Here is a 21649-nt window from a genome sequence, read left to right as displayed (position 1 = left end):
GATATAAATCTATAAAAGAATTATGTGATATGTATGTAATTAATACAAATATAAATGTAAAACTAAAGTTTAGGTGTTGATATAAATCTATAAAAGAATTATGTGATATATTATAATGTAATTATTTCAAAAAATATTATTATAATTTGATCCTTGGAGAAAAAAGATTTGCCTCGTCACTAATGAGTCGAAAATGAAAACAGAAGACGATTTTGGACCCAATTTTATCTCCAAAAAATGTACGATGCAGAATCATCCGTTTGATCAGAATCTGACGGTTTAGATCGCTTTAGCGTGCGTCCTCCATCTCCAGCTTCTGCTTCCACAGGTCTTCATTTATGGAGTCCACTCTAACCTTCCTCGTAGCATCCCCTTCAACTGTTCTTCTCGCTTTCTCACCAAAATCATCAGCTGGCTTCTCCCTTGCCTTCTTTCCTCGCTATTGATCCTTTCAGACTGGTCTCTGTTGGAGAATCATAGAAGAAAAGAACCACCCGCAGTTCAGAATTTCGTCCAACCTGCCCGATTATGGCGACGCGTGATGTTCTCCCAATCGAATTGCTGCCCTTAGGGTTCCGTTTTCGTCCTACCGACGAGGAGCTCATAAACCATTACCTGAAGCGTAAGATAAACGGTAGGACCAAGGCTGATAGCGCTATCATCCCCGAGGTTGATGTCTGCAAGTGCGAACCTTCTCTTTCGCTTTCCCTCTCCCTATGCCGGAAATATATGTATAAATATATATATATAAACAAGAACAACACTGCGGCTTGCTGATTGTTGTGGTATTCGTTGTTGGTCAGAAAAATCACTGATAAAATCGGAGGATCCTGAATGGTTTTTCTTTGCTCCAAAGGATCGCAAATACCGGAACGGCCGGAGGGCGAATCGGGCCACGGAGGCCGGCTACTGGAAGGCCACGGGGAAGGACCGAAGTATTAAAACGCGTGCGCAGTCGCCTATCACCATAGGAATGAAGAAGACCCTTGTTTTCTACCGTGGCCGCGCCCCAAGTGGCCAGCGCACCGGATGGATTATGCACGAGTATCGCACTGTGGAGCCGGATTTCGATTGGGTACGTGCTGTTTTTTTCTCAAGTTTCCTCGTATTTGTTCATGCTCCCAGTTCGATGAGATATTTGAATTGGCTTTGATTTGATGTTTCCTAGCTTTATTTTGCTGTGGATTTAACTTTAGAAGCAATTGTTGCCTCTGAATTTGCTGGGAAATTTCGTGCAGGAAAGAGTTCTGGTGGTTTTGTTCTGATCATCTTTTTCCCCAAATTGTTGATTCATTTTCTTGCCCCACTGTAACGCAGAGTTTTTTCCCCATTAATATGCTGAATTATCACTTTACTTTCTGTATCAAATGTCTTTGTGATTGTTCTAATAAATAGCTTGCTCATATTTTTATATTTAGCAATCTGCAATGATTATGTTCCCATTTGCATGATGTATAAATGATAGAGAAATAACAAGGTTGCCTCATGTCAATTAGACTGCTTATATCTTCCCTCCTGACTTTTTTTCGTACTACCTTTTCTTTGAGGGTCACCAAAAGAGATCATGACATGCATTTTTTCTATACTATATATCAATTTTACATGCAAAAAAACTTTGCAGTTCCTGAAAATGTTCGTGTTTTACAGGGTCATTTTGTTCTTTGTCGCTTGTTTAAGAAGCCGGAGCCTGAAGAGAAGAGCCTAACAACTTCCAATGCTGAAGAAATGGAAAGCGGCGGCCTTTCTCCTGCTCCAACCAAGTCCTCTCCATATGATATGGTGCAGGGTGATGATTCTTTGGATGAATTCACGACACCACTGCATCAAATTAGTTTGCCCACCAATTTGGTTGAAACAACTGAGGAAACATATAACTATAGTGATATCAGTGCAGATATTGGAGCTAGAGGCATAGATATGGATGGCAAGGAGGTGAGCAAATCTACTTTTGGTTTTTAATCAGTAATTGGTAGAATTTACCATTCATTTTATTTTTCATCCTCAATCTTGCATTGCTTGCTTAATTTTTATCATTTTTGTTTATTTTTTATGAAGTTTTTTTTTTGTTTTTCTAATTTTAAATTCAGGAGGACCTTCTTTCAAGCGACTTATGCAACTTAAATCCTGGATATGAGCAGCTTGGTGTTGAGGAATTTTGTTGGAATTCCCCTTCTGATTACCTTATGGATAACCTGCATTTTGATGATAGCGGGATTGGTGTACCCTCAATGGATGAAGACGGTGACAGTGACTTTGTTGCTAAATTCATAGATTCCATCCTTGTTAATACTCTGGAGGAAAGTCCACCTGAACTTAACAAATTACTGGAAAATGCTACAGAAGTTGTGCCAGCTTCTCAAGGTTACCATGTTAAACGTGAATCTCCCTCGGAGAGCACACTTGGTATTGACAGTTTAATTGAGGATACTGTAGATATTGATGCTTTACTGCCACTGGTATGGTTTTCAAGTGAACTTAATTCTGTGGTTTGAATTATTATTTTTTTCTTGCTAAATCTTGTTTTATCTTCACACCTGACTTTAATTTCTAGCATTTTTTTTATGCTTATCTTCCTCAGGAAGACCCTGCTTTCTTACCTTCTTCCCAATTGCATGGGCTAGTGAGCCAATCAAGTTATCTTGTGCCTCCTACACATAACTCAGACATTGAATTGGTTGCTCAATCTGATTTTTCCATGAGAAGTGTTGATTTTCACTTTTTGGAGAACGTTGTTTCACGTGAATTTCAATCCGAATGCTTTAAAGGAAATTACATGCTTGAGAGCAGTGCTGCATCAAACAATCTATCTGGTCTCACTGCTCTTTCTCATGATCCGTTTAAAAATGAGCCTGATCCTTCTGGTGTGGACAATTCCCCTGGCATTGGGATAAAGATCAGGCCTCGTAGGCCACAGGTTTCAGCAAATCCAAACCAAATTGGACGTCAGGGCATGGAAGCTCATGGTAATGCATTTAGAAGGATTCGGCTGCAAACTTCACTACATTCAAGATCAGCTATGGTTTCAAATGGCAAATCAAGTAATGCTAATGGAGGTCATGATGAGAAGGCTGAGATGTCTGAGGTGAGATTTTATTTTCCAATCTAAACAGGCATTTAACTGCAACTTTCATCTATCATGCCATTCCTCACAATTTAATTTTGATCTGCAGTCTGGGAAAAATGTAGAGTTTGAAACACCAACTTCAAATAGGGCTACAGAAATGGCTCATTTTGGTCCCGCTGATAATGGTAACATAGCAATTTTGTTGTGGATGAACTAATTATTACTTTCTCCCTCACTAACTCAACTTCCATGCCTTGCAGATGAAACTGCTCCCTCTTTTGATGCAGAAGATGCTGCATCTCCCACAGATCCGGATGATCTTTGCGTTAAGCCAGAAGTCCCTCCTCTACATGGGGCATCTAAAACTGCTTCATTTTATTTTGGTAGAGTAACTGTGGTCATTCCAGTCATGCTTTGTGTTTTGTGCATCGGAATCGGTTGGTTCTTTAGCTTTCGATACAAAGATATGAACCGGAGTTATTCAACTTCCCTTGGTGGCTTTTTCCTGTAAATAAATAACAACCGGTGACTCAGTGTTTATGAGTACATTTTGCTGGACTATTTAAACTTTTGAGTTCTGGATTCCTAAAGTTGATCAAGGGTAGAGCTACCACTTTGAAGGAGTCTGCCATTTTCCATTTTTGATGGTTGTGCTGCCTTAATTTAGAATATGAAGCATCAACTTCTGAACAGTTTGATGGAATCTTGGTGTTTTTGTTTGTGCTCTTTGAGGCCCAGTGCTCTTTTGTGAGTTACTAGAGTACCAATGTCCTTTTTTCATCACTGTTTTCAACTTTATATGTGTATTTATGACAGAATAACAACTTCCTTCCTATGTAATGTATGCTTTTTATTAAACTGTAAAATTTTGTATTATGTTATAAATAGTTGAAAATTTTTGTTGTATTATCATTTCTTCCTTGCTATTTTGTGTTTCTTATATATTGCTTAGTGTATGTTTGGTGCTTTTGGATATATGATGAGGACATGCTATTGAAGCCATATGAGCTGAAGTTGTTAAGATATATGACAGTTTTGGGTGTAATCTCATGTTGGTTAAAAAATTTATCATAAACTGTTGATATGCAAATAACCGTGGACCACATAGGCCTAACTGCGGATTAGGAAACCATGGATCTGTTGTTACATTTGAGTGGGAGAAATTATTCTCCGTTAATTATTTTTTATTATGTTTTATTTTTTTTCCTTTTATCATGTTATTTGAATTTTTCTCTTATTTTATGAGGATTAGTTTGAGCTATATATATAAAATTATTACATAATGAAAAATAAGAGAGTTTTCCCTCATGAAATCTACATTGGTATCAGAGAGAGAAGAAAAATAAGAGAGTTTTCCCTCATGAAATCTACATGGTATCAGAGAGAGAAGAAATCTTAGCTCTCTCTTAACTCGGCTTAATCTCTCACTACAATCGAAACCCTGCAGACGCCTTCATGCCGCCATCCAGGCTGCCAGATTGTGTCTGGGTCTTCCTACCACACGGAAATCATCATCCTATGTGATCCTGGTAGGTCTCTGTTTCGTTCTCGTGCACCAGATTGCTCGTCGACATCGAATCTTCAACTCTGAATTATCATCTGACCTTCATCCAGTTTGCTTGTGTCGATTGATAATTCGAAGCACTGTGTCGATCAGCTAGTGCGTCTGGATTGATCGTCTCCGTCGATCGACTTCTTCTTATTGTGTGGCCTTCCTTATCCCAAAATCAATCATCTGGATACCACGATTATCTGGGACATTTTGTCGATCGGCTCTCTCTCTAAATAATGGAACACTTCTCCTGTTGTCCCTATAGCAGCTCTCCTCACCGCCTTCTCCTACAAGTACTTGGTCTCGTCTCCACAATACTTAGCAAAATTCCTATGTTGCAACTAATAGTTCCTCTCTGTAGTGGAAAATCTTTTGTCAGTGACAGATAGTTTCTAGCTCATGTGGAAATCCTGTGTTGGCGATACAATTTTTCTCTTTGGTAGAAATTGTGTATGCCGACGAACAATTTCTCCCTGCCTCATCATGGCGAACAAATATGACATGGAAGCTACTTATTCCTTTTCAGAAGTTACTTTTGAACTTGAACCTAGCATGTTTGGTTTTTCTACTTTTGAATTTTCTTTTTGCATCACCAATTATAAACTACATGACAATAATTTTCTCTATTGGCCTAAATTTGTGTAATGTATATCTGTGGTACAGGAAAATATGATCATTTCACTGAGAAAATCCTGCACCATAAATCAATGATCTTAAATATTAGACATGGAAGATTGAAAATTACATAATCATGTCATGACTTGTCAACTTCTTGACAATAAAAATTGGAGAAAACTTTCTTTTGTACAAAATGAAAAGAAATATTGGATGCAACAAGAGAAACTTATTCAAATATTGACAACACCTCCGAGTTGTTTGATATTGAAATAAGATTACAAGGCCTGCGGCAGGGTGAGTTGAATGTTACTCAATACTTCAGCGCTCTCTCCAAATATTGACTCCAACTAGATATTTATGAAACATACATATGGAGGTGCTCACAAGACTCTGCTCTTTATAAAACAATTATTGAAAAAAAGAGAATCATTAAGTTCCTTCTAGGACTCGACAAAGAATTGGATGAAATCAAAGGAAGAACTATGGGAACCAAACCTCTTTCATCAATTCGTGAAGCCTTTACTGAAGTATAAAGGGAAGAGAGCAGAAAGAAACTCATGATAATAGGCAATCCCACCATATCAAATAGTGGCAACTCGACTTTATACACCCACAAATTATTTCACCAAAATAAATTAAAGAGGAACAGACCTTGGTGTGAACATTGCAAGAGCCTTTGTTATTTGAAGGAGAAGTATTAGAAAATTTATGGAAAGCCTGTAGATTGGAAGCCAAAGAAAATAACATGCAAATACCATGCTATACCATGCTATAGTTAGAACCATGCAAATACCATGTATTTGAAGGAGAAGTATTAGAAAATTTATGGAAAGACTGTATATTGGAAGCCAAAGAAAATCAAACGTGATCCGGTAAAATCAAGCGAACATAACATCAAAGGAAGACAAGCCTCATATACATTGTCCATTTCACAAGGAACAACTTGAAGCTCTTCAAAGATTTTTGAGACAATATTTTGAACTTTCTACCAACCCTCTAGCACATCAAGATAATCTTCCATTTGCTCTTGTTTCTCTCAACAAAAATAATTAGCTTCGAATAGTGGATTCTACAACAACTGATCATATGATAGGTGATATCACTATTTTTCAATCTTTTCATTCTTGCAAATACCATGCTGTAGTTAGAACCATGGATGAATATCTCTCATATGTGAAAGGAAGAGAAAGTGTGAAACTCAAAAAGGATTCGAGCCTTTAATTTGCAATTTATGTTTATAAACTTAACTGTAAGTTACCGTCTATTGATAAACTTACTCGTGACATGAATTATGTTACTAAAATTTACCATAATTTGTGTGAATTTTAGGTGATTGGCTCAGAGAAAATAATTGGTAGTGCTGACATGCATATGAACTATCTGCTCACTAGGATTTCCACCGCAAAAGGGCCATTTCACCATTCTCAATTATTTAATTCAGGTCTTATATCTGAGCTTGTTTCTCATGAGTATTAAGTTATTTTATGAATTTTTCGCCTTGGGTGTCTTAATTTTTATCATCTTGAAAAATTATATTCTCATTTATTTATCAACAAAAAGCCTAGTTCTTATTAGTATTAAACATATCAACTTGCTAAACATACTCGACAAGTGTCCTGAAGCCTAAAATACAAACCAACACATCATTTCTCCATGGTTTATAGTAATATATGAGGCCCTCAAATATAAAAAAAATATAAATGGGACTAGGTGGTTTATCACATTTATTGATGATCACATCATAAGCATTTGGAACTTTCTCATAAAAGAAAAATGTAAAATTATCAGCATATTAAAACCTTCCACAACATGATTCTCACCCAATTTCAGAGAAAAATTCAGATTCTCAAAATCGATAATGCAAAACACTACTACAACTCCACTCTCGGCCCTTCTCTTTCTAAAAATGATATCATTCATATAAGCTCATGTTGACACACTCCAACAAAATGGTTCGGCTGGGAGATAGAACAAACATCTCCTTAAAGTGACTCGTTCAGTTCTAATCTCTAATAATTAACCCAAACACTTATGGGGGATGAAATTCTCATACTCACTTATCTCATAAATAGGATGTCTAACGTAATATTAAATTTTAAGAAAGTCTAAGCTCATGTTGACACACTCCAACAAAATGGTGCGGTTGGGAGATAGAACAGACATCTCCTTAAAGTGACTCGTTCAATTCTAATCTCTAATATTAAACCCAAAAACTTATGGGGGATGAAATTCTCATACTCACATATCTCATAAATAGGATGTCTAACATAATGTTAAATTTTAACAATCCTCTCAACACTTTTCATAAAATATTACCCCCACGTTAAATCATTCACCTCTAACCTATCACTAAAAATTTTTGGTTGCATGACTTTTGTTTTTCTACATCAATCAAATCTACCAAACTTGATTCGAGGTCAACCAAATGTATATTTGTGGGATATTCTTCAAACTAAAAAGATATAAATGTTACTCTCCTGTAACACAAATTCTACAACCCCATGGATGGCGTCTTCTTTGAAAACCAATCATATTACACCAAATCTAACATTCAGTGGGAGAGTTGGAGAGAATATCAGATTTGGGGTATCATTCATGAATCTCAAGCTCACTTCTCTTATATCCTTGATGAACTTAGTCTTATCCCCATTATCACAAATCAACATGATTATGAACCTACTTCTCTACTAAATTGTCCCACAACTCCCACCAAAAACTAAGAACTATGCATATATACTAGAAAGAAAAAATCTAGTGAGTTTGTAAGGGATAAAATGGAAAATCTGGAATGCGAATCATCAAAATCAACTTATACACCACAAGCATTCACGTAGAGGTTGGGGCAACACATCATGAGCACCAAGAGGAAGAAGGAACATAAGAGTGGACAAAACACTTGGTAAAGAATTTGTGATATGGAAAATTATCATGCTCTTACAAATCTTTTGTTCAGAACTAGGATAATTTGCAGGTGTCAAATTCAATCAAAGATGCATTATCTATTCTTGCTTGCAAAATGGCAAGCAATGGTGGTAAGAAGTAGTGCATAATTAGAGTATCGTGTCCTTGCCCTATGAATTTGTGTAGGAATGTGGCTAAAGAAAATTAATAGTGGGACTTCACATGGAGAACAAAAATACTGTTAAGAGATTTTCAATGATAGTCATTCAACCATCAATATTTCAAGGAATCTATTCCACCATGATCGAACCAAACATATAGAGATTGACAGGCGCTTTATCTACGAAAAGGTCAATGGAGATGTTGTTCAACTATTCTATATTTCAACTCGGCATCAGATTGTTGTTCAAGGCTTTTCCTCGGCACCATTTTAGTGATCTCATGAACAATTTTGGGATGTATGACATATGCAACCCAACTTGCGGGGGGTGGGGGGCGTTGATATGCAAATAACCGTGGACCCCACCCACAGTTTAGGAAACCGTTGATCCGTTGTTATATTTGAGGTGGAGAAATTATTCTCCCTTAATTATCCTTTGTTATGTTTTTTTTTTCTTCCTTTTATCATATTTGAATTCCACTCTAATTGTATAAGGATTAGTCTGAGCTGTATATATATAAATGTTATATGTTTAATGAAAAAATAAAGGAGTTGTTTCTGCATAATTCTACATAAATATTTTGAGTGTTGTTGCTTATAGGATCATGTATTATACCTCTTATAAGTTTGAGTTGTTTCTATCATAATTGAGCAAGATTTAAAGTGATTATCTCCCATGGAAGCTTCACATTATTGAGAGGGCTATTGATGCAGGATATTTGATAGCCTTAAAAATTTTCTATTTGAGAGTGAGTGGTTATTGATATGTAGTGCTTTTATATGGAGGAGATTATGAATGATCTTGATGGTATTTGTTTAATCTCATATCAGGTAAATGAAAATAATATTGGCATGAAAATATTCAATGCCCAGGTAATTACAACTTAAATTTATTTGTTAAAATGAGTGTCATCATTGGTGCCTTGTATTTGGCTTCATTTTAGTTTATTTTCCCTAGCATAATTCTAGTGTAATGATATATTTATGAACTAGTTTTGAACAAGAAAAGTTTCTTATGTTTAGTTAGAGTCAAATATTTTGAAGTTCTTATACAGAGATTGTCAAGTATTCTGGATTTACGATTAGTTAGCATTTAGAAGGTAAGAAGATTAGGGAAAATTGCTACCTAGAATTCTTTCAAGATAAAACGCAGTTAATACTTGTTAGCCCCATGCAAGTGGAGAAGACTTTACCCCTCTTCTTCTTTAGGGCAATCATACCTTTAACATTATTTGTGGGCAATGGTACCACTTTTATGCCTTCATGCAGAAATCACTTGGCCAAAACTAATGCAATATTGGAGGACAAATAAAAATGTCAGTTAAAACAATCTTACCTTAGGTCAGAGATTGTGTGAAGATTATGAGCATAATGAGTTAGAAGATTGATGATGGATCACAATGGCGTGGCTAGTTTTTTGTTTTCTTCAACATTTTCCATGATATGGCTGCGAAGAGATTTTGGTGGCTAGGGTTGAGATAGATCTTGCTGTAGGGTTTTGATAAACTAATAAGCATTTATATTCTTTCTTATAAGTTAATGTTTTGAATTAGTACTAAAATCCATGGTTTTTTTCCTGTTAGATGGCTTGATTTACACCAATTAAATCATCACAATAGGTTAAGTTTGTAAAAGTAAGCATTTTCATATTTACTTTTGCAAATGCTCGACAAGTTTAACAGTGGCCCATAAACGGGTTTGTGAAGGTTTGATTATTCTTAGTATTCATGGACCAGAAGTTTTATATTGAAATGGAGCACTCCCAAGAACACAAAATAACTCAGCCGATTTTGGTGACCCATAACCTTTAACTGATGCCTCTAAATAGAGTCATTTTTTAAAATTTTAATTTAAACATATTTACTGCTCATTTATGAAAAATCAATTCTGTTTATTTGTATGAACATTGTCTAATATTTTAAAACAATAGTTTGCTTGAAAAGTTTTGCCTTATTCATGTAGAAAAAAAATATATATTTTAATCCATTGTTTTGTTTGGTCATTTTTGATATCTCATTCTTTAATATGAAATGTAAAATATTCTTATTTTATAACTGTCTTCTGTCGGTCAACTTTTTGATGATTTGAAAATATGAAAATAATTTTGAAATTTAATTTAATATAAGAGGTATATAGTTTGAGTTTTGAAAGTAGTATGTTTTAATTTTTGAAAAAAATGAGACCAAATAGATCTCATTCGTCCAATAGTTTGTATAATCGTGTCCGATACCGCGAATACTACACCCTCCCGAAAGATAAGTGTATACCTCGGTGATAGACCCAATACTGCAAACTAAGAGATTTGTGACATCCGTTTGGTCTGCGAACTTTTTATGTGTGACCGACAAGTTCCCCTATTTAATACGAAGATTAAATAGGGTTTATTTTACCTGAGTTCCAAATTCCCTATAGAGACAAACCCCTATAGTTAATTATATCTCAAATGACTGGGGTCACTTGAGAAAATTCTCGATAATGATAAGAGGTACTAGTCTTCAAGACTTCAAAGTTTAGGTTTTCACGGTAGGACGTGGAAAGACAAGTGGAAGCGACTCAAATAGGAACAAATATTTTCTGGAGCCAAAAGAAGGAAAGGTAGGGGATGTCATAGATCCTGAGGAGAAACATCAATGACTTCCCAAACTATTCTAATTTGTGGTTGAGTTTTGGAGACGATATTATTTAGGTGTTTAATCCTGCCAATTTTATTATTTGGGACTTACATTTGGATAATATCTAATTATGCAAATAGCCCGCAGAGATAAGAGAGTTTACGTCGTAACGAACAACAGAGATTTTCCGTCATAACGAACAACAACCTCAGAACCTAAAGCGAATTAGGACTTACACTGCGCAATATTGTTGAACATGTGCCTAAAGAGGGTATGAGGATTTACGTTGTGCTGGGCGAGCTACCTCGAAGTCCTATGAGTTGTTATTTAGACCAAGAAGAGAGTTTAGCTGGTGTAGACTTGTTTTACTGTTGTAGAATGACGACCACCTCCACCTATAGTCCGCTCCAAACTCTTTGTCGCGCTGCTCATTAAGTTGCTCCAAATTCCTTATCGACGCGATAACTCCAGAGTTTAAGTGTTTGAGATTGGTGATTTATGCTTCACAGTTTTGATGTCTATGTTTGGTTTTGTTTTGTTTCGATTTTGGTTTTGCATGCAGAATAAACAAATTGCAAGTAAATAAAGGGTACTTTGAGAAGTAAAATGCGGTAAAGTAAAATACTGTAGATAAAATGTAAAAGCGTACGTGGGACTAAGAGATTTGTGACATTCGTTTGGTCTGCGAACTTCAAGTTCCCCTATTTAATACGAAGATTAAATAGGGTTTATTTTACCTGAGTTCCAAATTCCCTATAGAGACAAACCCCTATAGTTAATTATATCTTAAATGACTGGGGTCACTTGAGAAAATTCTCGATAATGATAAGAGGTATTAGTCTTCAAGACTTCAAAGTTTAGGTTTTCACGGTAGGACGTTGAAAGACAAGTGGAAGCGACTCAAATAGGAACAAATATTTTTTGGAGCCAAAAGAAGGAAAGGTAGGGGATGTCATAGATCCTGAGGAGAAACATCAATGACTTCCCAAACTATTCTAATTTGTGGTTGAGTTTTGGGGACGATATTATTTAGGTGTTTAATCCTGCCAATTTTATTATTTGGGACTTACATTTGGATAATATCTAATTATGCAAATAGCCCGCAGAGATAAGAGAGTTTACGTCGTAACGAACAACAACCTCAGAACCTAAAGCGAATTAGGACTTACACTGCGCAATATTGTTGAACATGTGCCTAAAGAGGGTATGAGGATTTACGTTGTGCTGGGCGAGCTACCTCGAAGTCCTATGAGTTGTTATTTAGACCAAGAAGAGAGTTTAGCTGGTGTAGACTTGTTTTACTGTTGTAGAATGACGACCACCTCCACCTGTAGTCCGCTCCAAACTCTTTGTCGCGCTGCTCATGAAGTTGCTCCAAATTCCTTATCGACGCGATAGCTCCAGGGTTTAAGTGTTTGAGATTGGTGATTTATGCTTCACAGTTTTGATGTCAATGTTTGGTTTTGTTTTGTTTCGATTTTGGTTTTGCATGCAGAATAAACAAATTGCAAATAAATAAAAAGGTACTTTGAGAAGTAAAATGCGGTAAAGTAAAATGCTGTAGATAAAATGTAAAAGCGTACCTGAACATCTACTGCTATTGTGTGATTAATATTGCGAGTGTAGTATGACTTGCGACAGATTTAAATAAACTCGCAAGAAAAATAAACAAGGTGAGAAAACCCAGCACGAATAGTCGGAAAAATGAGTCGTAAAAATTATGAGCAAAAGAAACCCTTAGCCACATATGAAAGATCAGGACTGGTGTAAGAAATTGGTAAAAGCGGGGGGCTCAGAGCTGGACTGTGTGCTTCCCGATCTTGAACAAGAGTTACCAGTCCGACAATCTACAGAAGACAGTCCTTAACCTTAATCCAAGTGACTAGCCGTGGAACTTTATAAATTTTCATTAAAAGACTTTCATGCAAAAGTTGTTCAAGTATTTTTTATGTAGAGTTCTTTTTAACATGCAAAAGAAATTTTTATTTTTATTTTTGTAAATATTTTGTAAAGTCGTATAGTCCACAGGCTAGTCACTCTAATCATGCTAGAACTACTGACAACCTAAGAGTGACCGGGGCAACGATCCCACCAAGAATCGACGAATAGTATCATGGATCATTTCCTCTCCATTATTGAAGATTCTTGAGGTAGGAGATACTATTCTAATAATCTCACTTCGTATCCCTCGTTTAAGCATACATAAACAACGTCGTCATCGCCCTCGCCATGTGGCGTTAAGAAATTTTCCCAATTGTCAGGAGGTTTTGAGTGTAATATTCAAACTCAAATCCCGGTGCACTGAGTTTCATTGTAGGTTAAGTCATTGTGGGAATTTCACTGTTGATTTAATTAAGGAAACATGAACTACGTCTCAGTGTATTTTCATGTCTGACATCTTAATCAGTTTGTGAATCAGGGTCAAGTGTCAAGTTTTGTTATTTATTCAAAAATTAGGTGGATGAACGCTCACTTAGGGTCTGCTTCTAAAATCTAGGAAGTCTATACTGAGAATTAGGTGGATGGACTCTCACCTAGGGTGTGCTCCTAAAATCTAGGAAACCTACACTTCTAACTTGTGTTTGCAGTAGTTTAAGGTGTTCTACCTTCAATTAAGTGTTTTCCAACTAATCCTCAAATATTTTTAAGTGTCTTCCACATGATTAAATTAGAAACTCTCATTTTTTTGACTTAACCATTTAACAAAAGTAACAAAATAAATGAAAAGAGAAGGTTGACCCACTTCCAAAACTAACAAATCCAATGGGGAAATAGTAAGTGAATCAACCTAAAAGCGTTTAAATGATAATCAAGTGAAACCCGAAACAATAAATAAAGCTCCCCAAATCCAGCACAAAAACAGTAAATAGAACTATCAAAATCAACCAAAAAAAAAGTAAATAAAGCTATCAAAATCCAGCCCCCAAAACAATAAATAGAGCTATCAAAATCAGCCTCAAAATAGTAGGCAAAACTCTCAAAATCAGCCCCGAAACAGTGCCAAAATGGTGCCTAAACGATGTCAAAATCATGCCAAAATTAGCCCGCAAAATCAACCCACAAAAATGCCCCAAATCAGTGTTTTAAAACTTCCAAAACAACACATTATTGAGCTCCAAACAACAATTTTACAAGCCCCAAACAACACTTAATTATGCTCCAAAACAGTTGGAATGTTGGGTTGTATAAATGCAAAAGTAAAGTTCAGGTTTAAGACATGTAAATGCTTAGGAATCGTTTGGCATGAATTGTAACATCTTGTGGCAATATAAGATTTAACTTTAGGTGCTATTCATGTAAATAAAGGAGGCAATTGAGTGGTATGTATGTAAATCTTCCTTACAGTAATCCCCTTGGATGCATTCCCCTCTTACGACTGGCTAAAGGTTATATTGCGTGAACAGCAATGGGTAAGCTTGTTTTAAAACCTTTATAACCAACAGTATGCACAAAGAAGAGTTCAAAGAGGCTTCTAGTTTGTATGCCACTCATCTTCATATGCTGATTTTGTGCTAGGGACTCTGAGTCCTATGATTTGTTGTACTCCACATATCAAAAAAAACCAACAGATCACATTTTTAGCTTATTTTTTATTATCATGATCCAGAGCAAATTATGGTTTACTGTATTAATAATCTTGCTCATTTTGATTGTGATAAATATGCTTAAGAATTTTATTATGTAAAACAAATTCAACACATGTTTGCACAGTAGGGACATAAGTAAAGGCAGTAAAGTAAGAGTAGGTAAAACCTGAAAATGAAAACAAATGAAAACAGTTAAATCACTCAGATGAACATATAATGTGCTGATTATATTGATACCGTCACACCACGTTCTCTAACACAACGTTCTCCCTTTTGGCGTAGCAAAATGGGTGGTACCTTATTAAGAATGTGAATACTAACTTGTTACAATCAGAAGAATTTGAGTTAAAAAGCATTGGAATCATTGTCATCATCATCATTGTCTTCATATGAGTATGGTATGGTGCTCCTCACCTGGCCATTGTCATATCATCCAATCCAATTGCCCCTTAGCCCTCTGCACAACCTGTAAGATCTCTTTAAGCCATTCTAGCACGGATGTAGGGATTGGAATAGGTATATTAGGATAATAAATATCATCATGGCAAGCGAGTAACTGTGGTTGGTGTTCTTCGGATAGGCTCCAAGGTCTAAATCAGGATATTTTTTGTGGTGTGCAATGTGTTGGTTCATTAGATCTGTTTAAAGTTTATTAAACCAATGAAACCAAAACAAATAATTGGCAAAACCAAACCGACTAAATAGGATGTAAAACCAAGCCAAGTTAAATCAAATTATAATTCTCTTTATTCATTTCAGTTATAGTTCAACCAAATTTTGAAATCCTAATGAAGATGCATACATTGAATCAAGTAGAATTGATTGGTTGATAGATTTAATTTAATCACAAATAATTCAATTTTTTTTTTTTTTAGTGTTTAATTTAATCACAAATAATTCAATTTTTTTTTTTTAGTGTTTTTTTTTTGCAAACTGAGTCAATAACTGAAATCCAAATAACTCTTCATTTGGAGCCAAGAAAAGAACTGAACTATGATTTCATACATCAAACTAAATCAATCAAATATAGTTTGTTCAATTCTTTTTTTTTTTTTTTTGTTTAAACGAACTAATATAGTTTGTTCAATTCTTTTTTTTTTTTTTTTTTTTGTTTAAACGAACTAATGCATAACCCTAGATACTTGGATGATATGATAAACTCAATCATATGGCTAAGACTTAGATTATATCGCTGATGATAACAACGATGTTGAAGATGCAAAATAGTATGCCTGATGTAGAGGATTGTATTGTTTGGATTGAATTGTTAACAAGTAAGAAATCAATAAACTATCAAGGAGAGTGCAGGGTAAAGCATTCTATAGTCTGTTGATCGTTTAGAGAATGAAATGACAAAGAATATATTGAATGTGATAAATTTTATGAAGAATAAGTTTAAACCAATGATATGGTTGACAGATAGGATTGATGAACTATAGTATTGATTTTGGTCTATACCTATATCTTTTATTAGACCAAATATTTTTCTAGTCTTTGGCCAAAGAATAAAGTTGGTGACATCGTTGCACTTTTTATTTTGTGGCCATGAATATGGGATTTAATATGGTATACATATATTTTTTTCTACTATTGTCTTGTTATAAAATACACGTTCAAATTTGAAGAAATACATTGCAGAAAGATTCTGAGGATGGAACTTTGAAACATATGCAGGATATTGCAAGCTGAATCTATGGATGGATCAATATATCAGGGTACACTAATGGATGCTTGATTTTTGTTTGGATGTTGAGGCCGTAAGGATCGTGTGAGATGACGTTTCCCCATGGTTGTTTGATGAGATCTTTTTGGGCATGTGGATATCAGTAGGATACAAGGAAAATTACACAAGATGATTTAAGGAAAGTTACACAAGATGCCATGCAAAATTAATTTTATAAGTATTTTGATGTGATCTTTAGTACTTCCTTTGTCGGGTCCCAGGCTCGGATGCAAAAAATCGAGGGCTGCATTTGGTAGTTGATATCCAATGTAAAATTTGTGGAAAAATTATAACATGAATTCTTTAAATCATTGTGTAAATGCTATGACGTCCCTTGAAAACGACACACTATATAAATTGAATAGTGTAAATTGTGCAAAGGCCACTATACTAGCACTCGGGCGTAGTGTTAAATAAGTAAGGGTTCCCACATTACGAACGGATGCAGATAAATAAGTTAGTCATTGAAACTAATATTATGATAGGATCTTAGAATATTGGTACTCTTATAAGTAAATTACTGAAATTAGTTGATGGTTTATAGGAAGATAAGTATCTTATATATTCAAGAAACTAAATGTATTGGAGGAAGATAAATATCTTATATATTCAAGAAACTAAATGTATTGAAGAAAAGAAGAAAGAGATCGATCGCTTATGCTTTAAGTTTTGGTATTCAGATAGGAATTGTACTAGAAATGATGTAGGTGTAACTATATATAATAGTTTGAAAGATAATATTGTAAAATTTAATGGAATTGAAGATAAAATTATAGTCATAGAAATTGTTGTTGATAATTAGATATTTGATGTTATAAGTGATTATGCTCCTCAAGTAGGTTCAGATATATGTTCCAAAGAAAAATTATGAAATGACCTAGAATAATACAAATGATACCTCTTGAAGCTAGAAGAATTAATACAAATGATACCTCTTAAAGAAGGATTTTTATTGGAAGAGATTTAAATGGACATGTTGGTAGAGTGGTAGAAGATTTTAGAAATATTCATGGTGGCTACGATTTTGGAGTGATTAATGAAGAAGGTAGAACTCTATTAGATTTTATTTTAGCGTGTAATTTTGTTAGTGCTAGCACTTTATTTAAGAAAAAAATTTAACATATTATTACTTATAAGAATGTATCTAATAAAACACAATTTGATTTTTTTCTTATGAGAAAAAGAGATTGTCGAGTGTAAAGATTATAAGGTTATTTCAAGTGAAAATTTAAGTACTTAATATCGATTATTAATTCTAAATTTTAAGAAGAGTTGTAAGATAAAAAATATAAGAAAATATTGTCATAGAATTAGATGATGACACCTAAAAGACAAATAAATTTTTTTTATGAGTAAATTCATGATTTAAAGATTTGAGATGTTTATGAAAAAGTAAATTTTATGTGGGATAAAGTAACAAACATTATTAAACTTGTGGTAAAAGATGTACTTGAAGAATAAAAAAAATTTAAAATAAAATTAGTTAGTGGTGGAATAATAATGTGCAAGAAAAAATAAAATATAAGTTGTGTTATAAAGGTTAGTGTAATTGTAAAAGTTTAGAGAACTGAGAAAAATATTAGTTTCGTAGGTAGTCCAAGTAAAAAACAATTTGTAATGTTAAAAATTCTACTTTTAGTGATTTTTACAATAGATTGGATGCTAAGAATGGTGAAATTATATGTATAAGCCAGCCAAACAGAGAAAAGAGAAGTAAAAAATTTAATATAAGTAAAGTATATAAAAATTGAAAATCAAGAAGTGCCTTTCTTAGAGAAAATATTTAAAATAGGTGGATGAGCTATCTTGATAAACTTTTCAATGAAATTTCTAAGAATACGATCGATCTTAGTGATCTTAATATCATTAATAATAAGAAAACGTTTTATTTTTACCATCACATTAGTAAAAAAAAGGTGAGGAGGCTTTAATAAAAACCAAGAGTGAAAAATTAGTAGGACCTGATGATATCCCAATTTAGGTGTGGAAATATTTAGGAGAATTGAGAGTTTTTTGGCTTACTAAACTCTTTAATATTATTTTAAGAACTAAAAGGATGTCTTTAATTTTGTTTTAAAAACTAAAAAGATTCCCGACGAGTGGAGGAAGAGTATTTTGATCCCATTTTTAAGAATAAAAGGGATGCACGAGAGTATGTAAATTATAGAGGATGTGTAATGCTTTAAAATTATGGGAGAGCGTAATTGAACATATGTTAAGACATGATACAAAGATTTCTCATAATTGGTTTGGATTTATGTAGGGCACGTCTACTATGGAAGGTATACATTTATTGAGATGTTTAATGGAGAAGTACAAATAGAATAAGGAGGATCTTTATATGATTTTATTGATTTATAAAAAAACTTACGATGAGGCTCCAAGAGAAGTCCTTCGGAGAGTTGTAAAGAAGAAAAGCATTGATATAACTTATATTTAATTCATTAAAGATGTGTATATTAGAGTTGTTACTTAAGCCCATACCATTTTTGTTTTAGTCATGGATGCTTACTGAACATTTACAAGAGGATGTACCTTGGTGGTATTTTTCGCGGATGATATTCTTCTTGCTAGAGAAAGAGTGAGACAAAATTTGAATTATAAAAGTCTATATTGGAGTCTAAACATTTCGTTTGAGTTTTTCTAAAACTGAATAAGGTAGAATGCAATTATAGTAGTAGTAGCTCTAATGACAAAGTTGTAACTATGGGTGATCAAATCATTAAAATGTGTGAATATTTTGGATATCTCAGGTCTATTGTTCAGGGTGATAATGATATAAATAGGGGTTTTATTAGTAGAATTTAAGCTGCTGGTTGATGTGGAGGAATGTATCGAACCTATTGTGCGATAAAAAAGTACCACTTAGACTAAAAGGAAAATTTTATAAGATGGTGGTGAGACCTGCAATGCTCTCTGTCGCAGAATGTTGGCCTTTAAAAGAGAAGCATAAGAACAAAGTTGAGTGTTGTTGAGATGAGAATGCTCAGGTGAATGAATGGCTTGACACTTAGAGACAAAATGAGAAATGAATATATTCATGTTCAGCTTGGTGTAGCTCATTGGAAAACAAGATTAGAGAGTTTTTTTAGATGGTTTAGTCGCATTAAATGTTGATCATCTGATGATCCTGTTAGGAGAGTAGAGGTTTTAGATTCAATTTATGTTAAGAAAAGCTGAGATAGACCTAAAAAGCCTTGGGCATATTGTATAAAAAATGATATTAATCTATTAGAATTAATTAAAACATGACACTCAATGGGACACAATGGAGAGAAAGGATTCATGTAGCCGACCCCACTTAGTCGGACAATGGCTTGTTGTTGTTGTTGTTTGATTTAATTTTTTCAAAATAAAGGACATAATAGGATCATACTCATCTTGGATGAGCTTTTAAGCTTCCTGCTTGAGTATGCAGGTAAGGGTCTTCTTCCTTTAGCTAAAATCTTGTGAGTGAATAAATGGTAGCCAAGGAAAGGGGAAAGGTTTTTTCATTTTTAAAAAATGACTATAATTGGCAAGATGAGTAAATAGCATAATAATTAGCATTTATAGGCTTTCAATGTGATCTTGGATTCAATTCTTGTTGGCTGGCATGTTTGATGGGGTGGTCAAAAGTTAGTTGGTAAGTGGCAGGCCCACATGGAAAATAAAATAATAACAAATTTATATGCAAGTTAACAGGTACTCGATGTCCTCTATGAGTTGTTGCTAAGCTCGTGGCGGCTTGCTATAATTTACAATTGTCTATCAAATGCTCAGATTCATAATTTGGCTTTTTTTTATCTTTTAAAAATTGAGAAATTGAATGACTGATATAAAAGAGACTTGTACATCCTCCAATGACCTATTAAATCATGTCTACCTTGATGGATAAAATATGCTAAGTTTCTATCTAAGTGAACAAAAATGATCTTAAGCAAGCTTTTCGTGAAAATATCTTTTTTGATATGTTCAATTATTATGTAATCTCGAACCATGTGATCTTGAATATGTAATGATGCATTTTTACGTGCTTGGTTTGTGAGTGATGTGTTATGTTTTTCATCGAATTTATGCATACAATTAGAATATTATTGAAGTTAATTCATAATATTTTAGTTGTTGTTTGAGCCATCTTATTTATGCAATACTACTACTTGTAACAACATATTGTCTCTATAATGAATAACATTGTTTCTTGTTGGATTAAGATGCTGGGGTAAGTTGTAAGAATTGGCATTCACTTGATGTACTCTTTCAATCAATTGTTCATTTTGCATTGTTTGCATTGGTGAAACTTATAAGATCAAATGATAATTCAATCTTAGGATACGACAACTCTTGGTTTGTACTGATATAATATCAAAATATTCTTTTTACTACAATAACATATGATTATTTACAATTTGCTTGAAATATGACCCACAATCCAACCGCAAATAATACGTTTGTTCTATTAGATGTTAAGTAGAATAAGGAAACTATCATTTCTTTATACCTTTTTGCATCTATTGAGCTTTTTTTTATTTCGTACTTGTTTAGCTTTGTTAAAAGGTTCATAAGGGTGCCTATTGATTTATATCCTTTCAAGTTGAACCTAGTATAATCAGATTGTTTACATATTCCATCCACAATATGATTTTACCTTTATCATTCTGTTTTAATTGTAATCCTAAAGAGAGTTAGTTCTCCCGTCAAAGTAACTTCAAACTTCTTACTTATAGTAGTTAAAAACTCACGTCGTTTGAACTTCTTTGTGGCTTCAAATAATTTATCATCTACATAATTGAGTAATGATCATCTAAACTTCAAGTCTTATCAATAATGTGGTATCTACTTCACCCTTAGTAAAGGCTAAATTTAATGAGAAAACCACTCAACTTCTTGTACTATGCTTTATGTGTTTCTTTCATCCATATAATGACCTTTTTGATTTATAAATGTAATCTACGTGGATGTTGTTGGAATTTTAGGAATTTCTGTTTTTGATATCTTTTATTTTTATTATTTTCTATTTTTAGTAGTTTCTACTTTTAGAATTATCTATTGTTGGTAATTTTTATTTCCTTTTTCTAGCATGGGAATTTTTTGGCTTTCCTTATGTGGTGACCTTCCCCTGCTATTTATCTTAAAACCAAGTTTTATGAAATTGAAGACGAATAATTATTTTTCTACTACCAAAACCTACATAGTTCCAGAGCGGTTATCACTTTCAAAACTCTCTTGCAAGAGGCCTTAGTGTCACTCCTGCCCCTCTTGGGTTTGCTCGATACCTTCGTCTTTGTGACCGACCCCTCGTGATCCAACCACGATTAGAGCTAGCTCGGAAGGAAACGACTAGATCATAACGTTCAAAGACAGACCCCCAATTAGAGCCAATTGGGAAGGCAACGACCGGATCATGGCATTCAAAGACTCGACCCCTCACGATACAGTCACGATTAGAACTA

The 21649-nt window shown here is 34.1% G+C and overlaps 1 protein-coding gene across 1 annotated transcript; it reads left to right on the top strand.

The window, feature by feature from the left end:
• Positions 1–220: 220 nt before the first annotated feature.
• Positions 221–3928, top strand: LOC110023021 (NAC domain-containing protein 14-like). The gene is made up of 7 exons (XM_020722227.1): positions 221–692; positions 796–1075; positions 1648–1932; positions 2088–2456; positions 2579–3082; positions 3171–3249; positions 3325–3928. Exons 1-7 carry the CDS (start codon positions 529–531, stop codon positions 3573–3575), a joined length of 1932 nt encoding a protein of 643 aa, XP_020577886.1. The 5' UTR covers positions 221–528; the 3' UTR covers positions 3576–3928.
• The last annotated feature ends 17721 nt before the right edge of the window (positions 3929–21649 follow it).

This window comes from Phalaenopsis equestris, unplaced genomic scaffold (assembly GCF_001263595.1).
Source record: "Phalaenopsis equestris unplaced genomic scaffold, ASM126359v1 Scaffold000204, whole genome shotgun sequence".
Classification (NCBI taxonomy): Eukaryota; Viridiplantae; Streptophyta; class Magnoliopsida; order Asparagales; family Orchidaceae; genus Phalaenopsis; species Phalaenopsis equestris.
The sequence above is the reverse complement of the archived record's forward strand: the minus strand, read 5'-3'. Positions and strand labels throughout refer to the sequence as shown.

Coding starts and splice junctions, on each gene's coding strand:
- LOC110023021 (XM_020722227.1), top strand. CDS start 529: ATGGCGACGCGTGATGTTCTCCCAATCGAATTGCTGCCCTTAGGGTTC. Junction 1,076..1,647: donor TGGAGCCGGATTTCGATTGG/GTACGTGCTGTT, acceptor CGTGTTTTACAG/GGTCATTTTGTTCTTTGTCG. Junction 2,457..2,578: donor TTGATGCTTTACTGCCACTG/GTATGGTTTTCA, acceptor TATCTTCCTCAG/GAAGACCCTGCTTTCTTACC.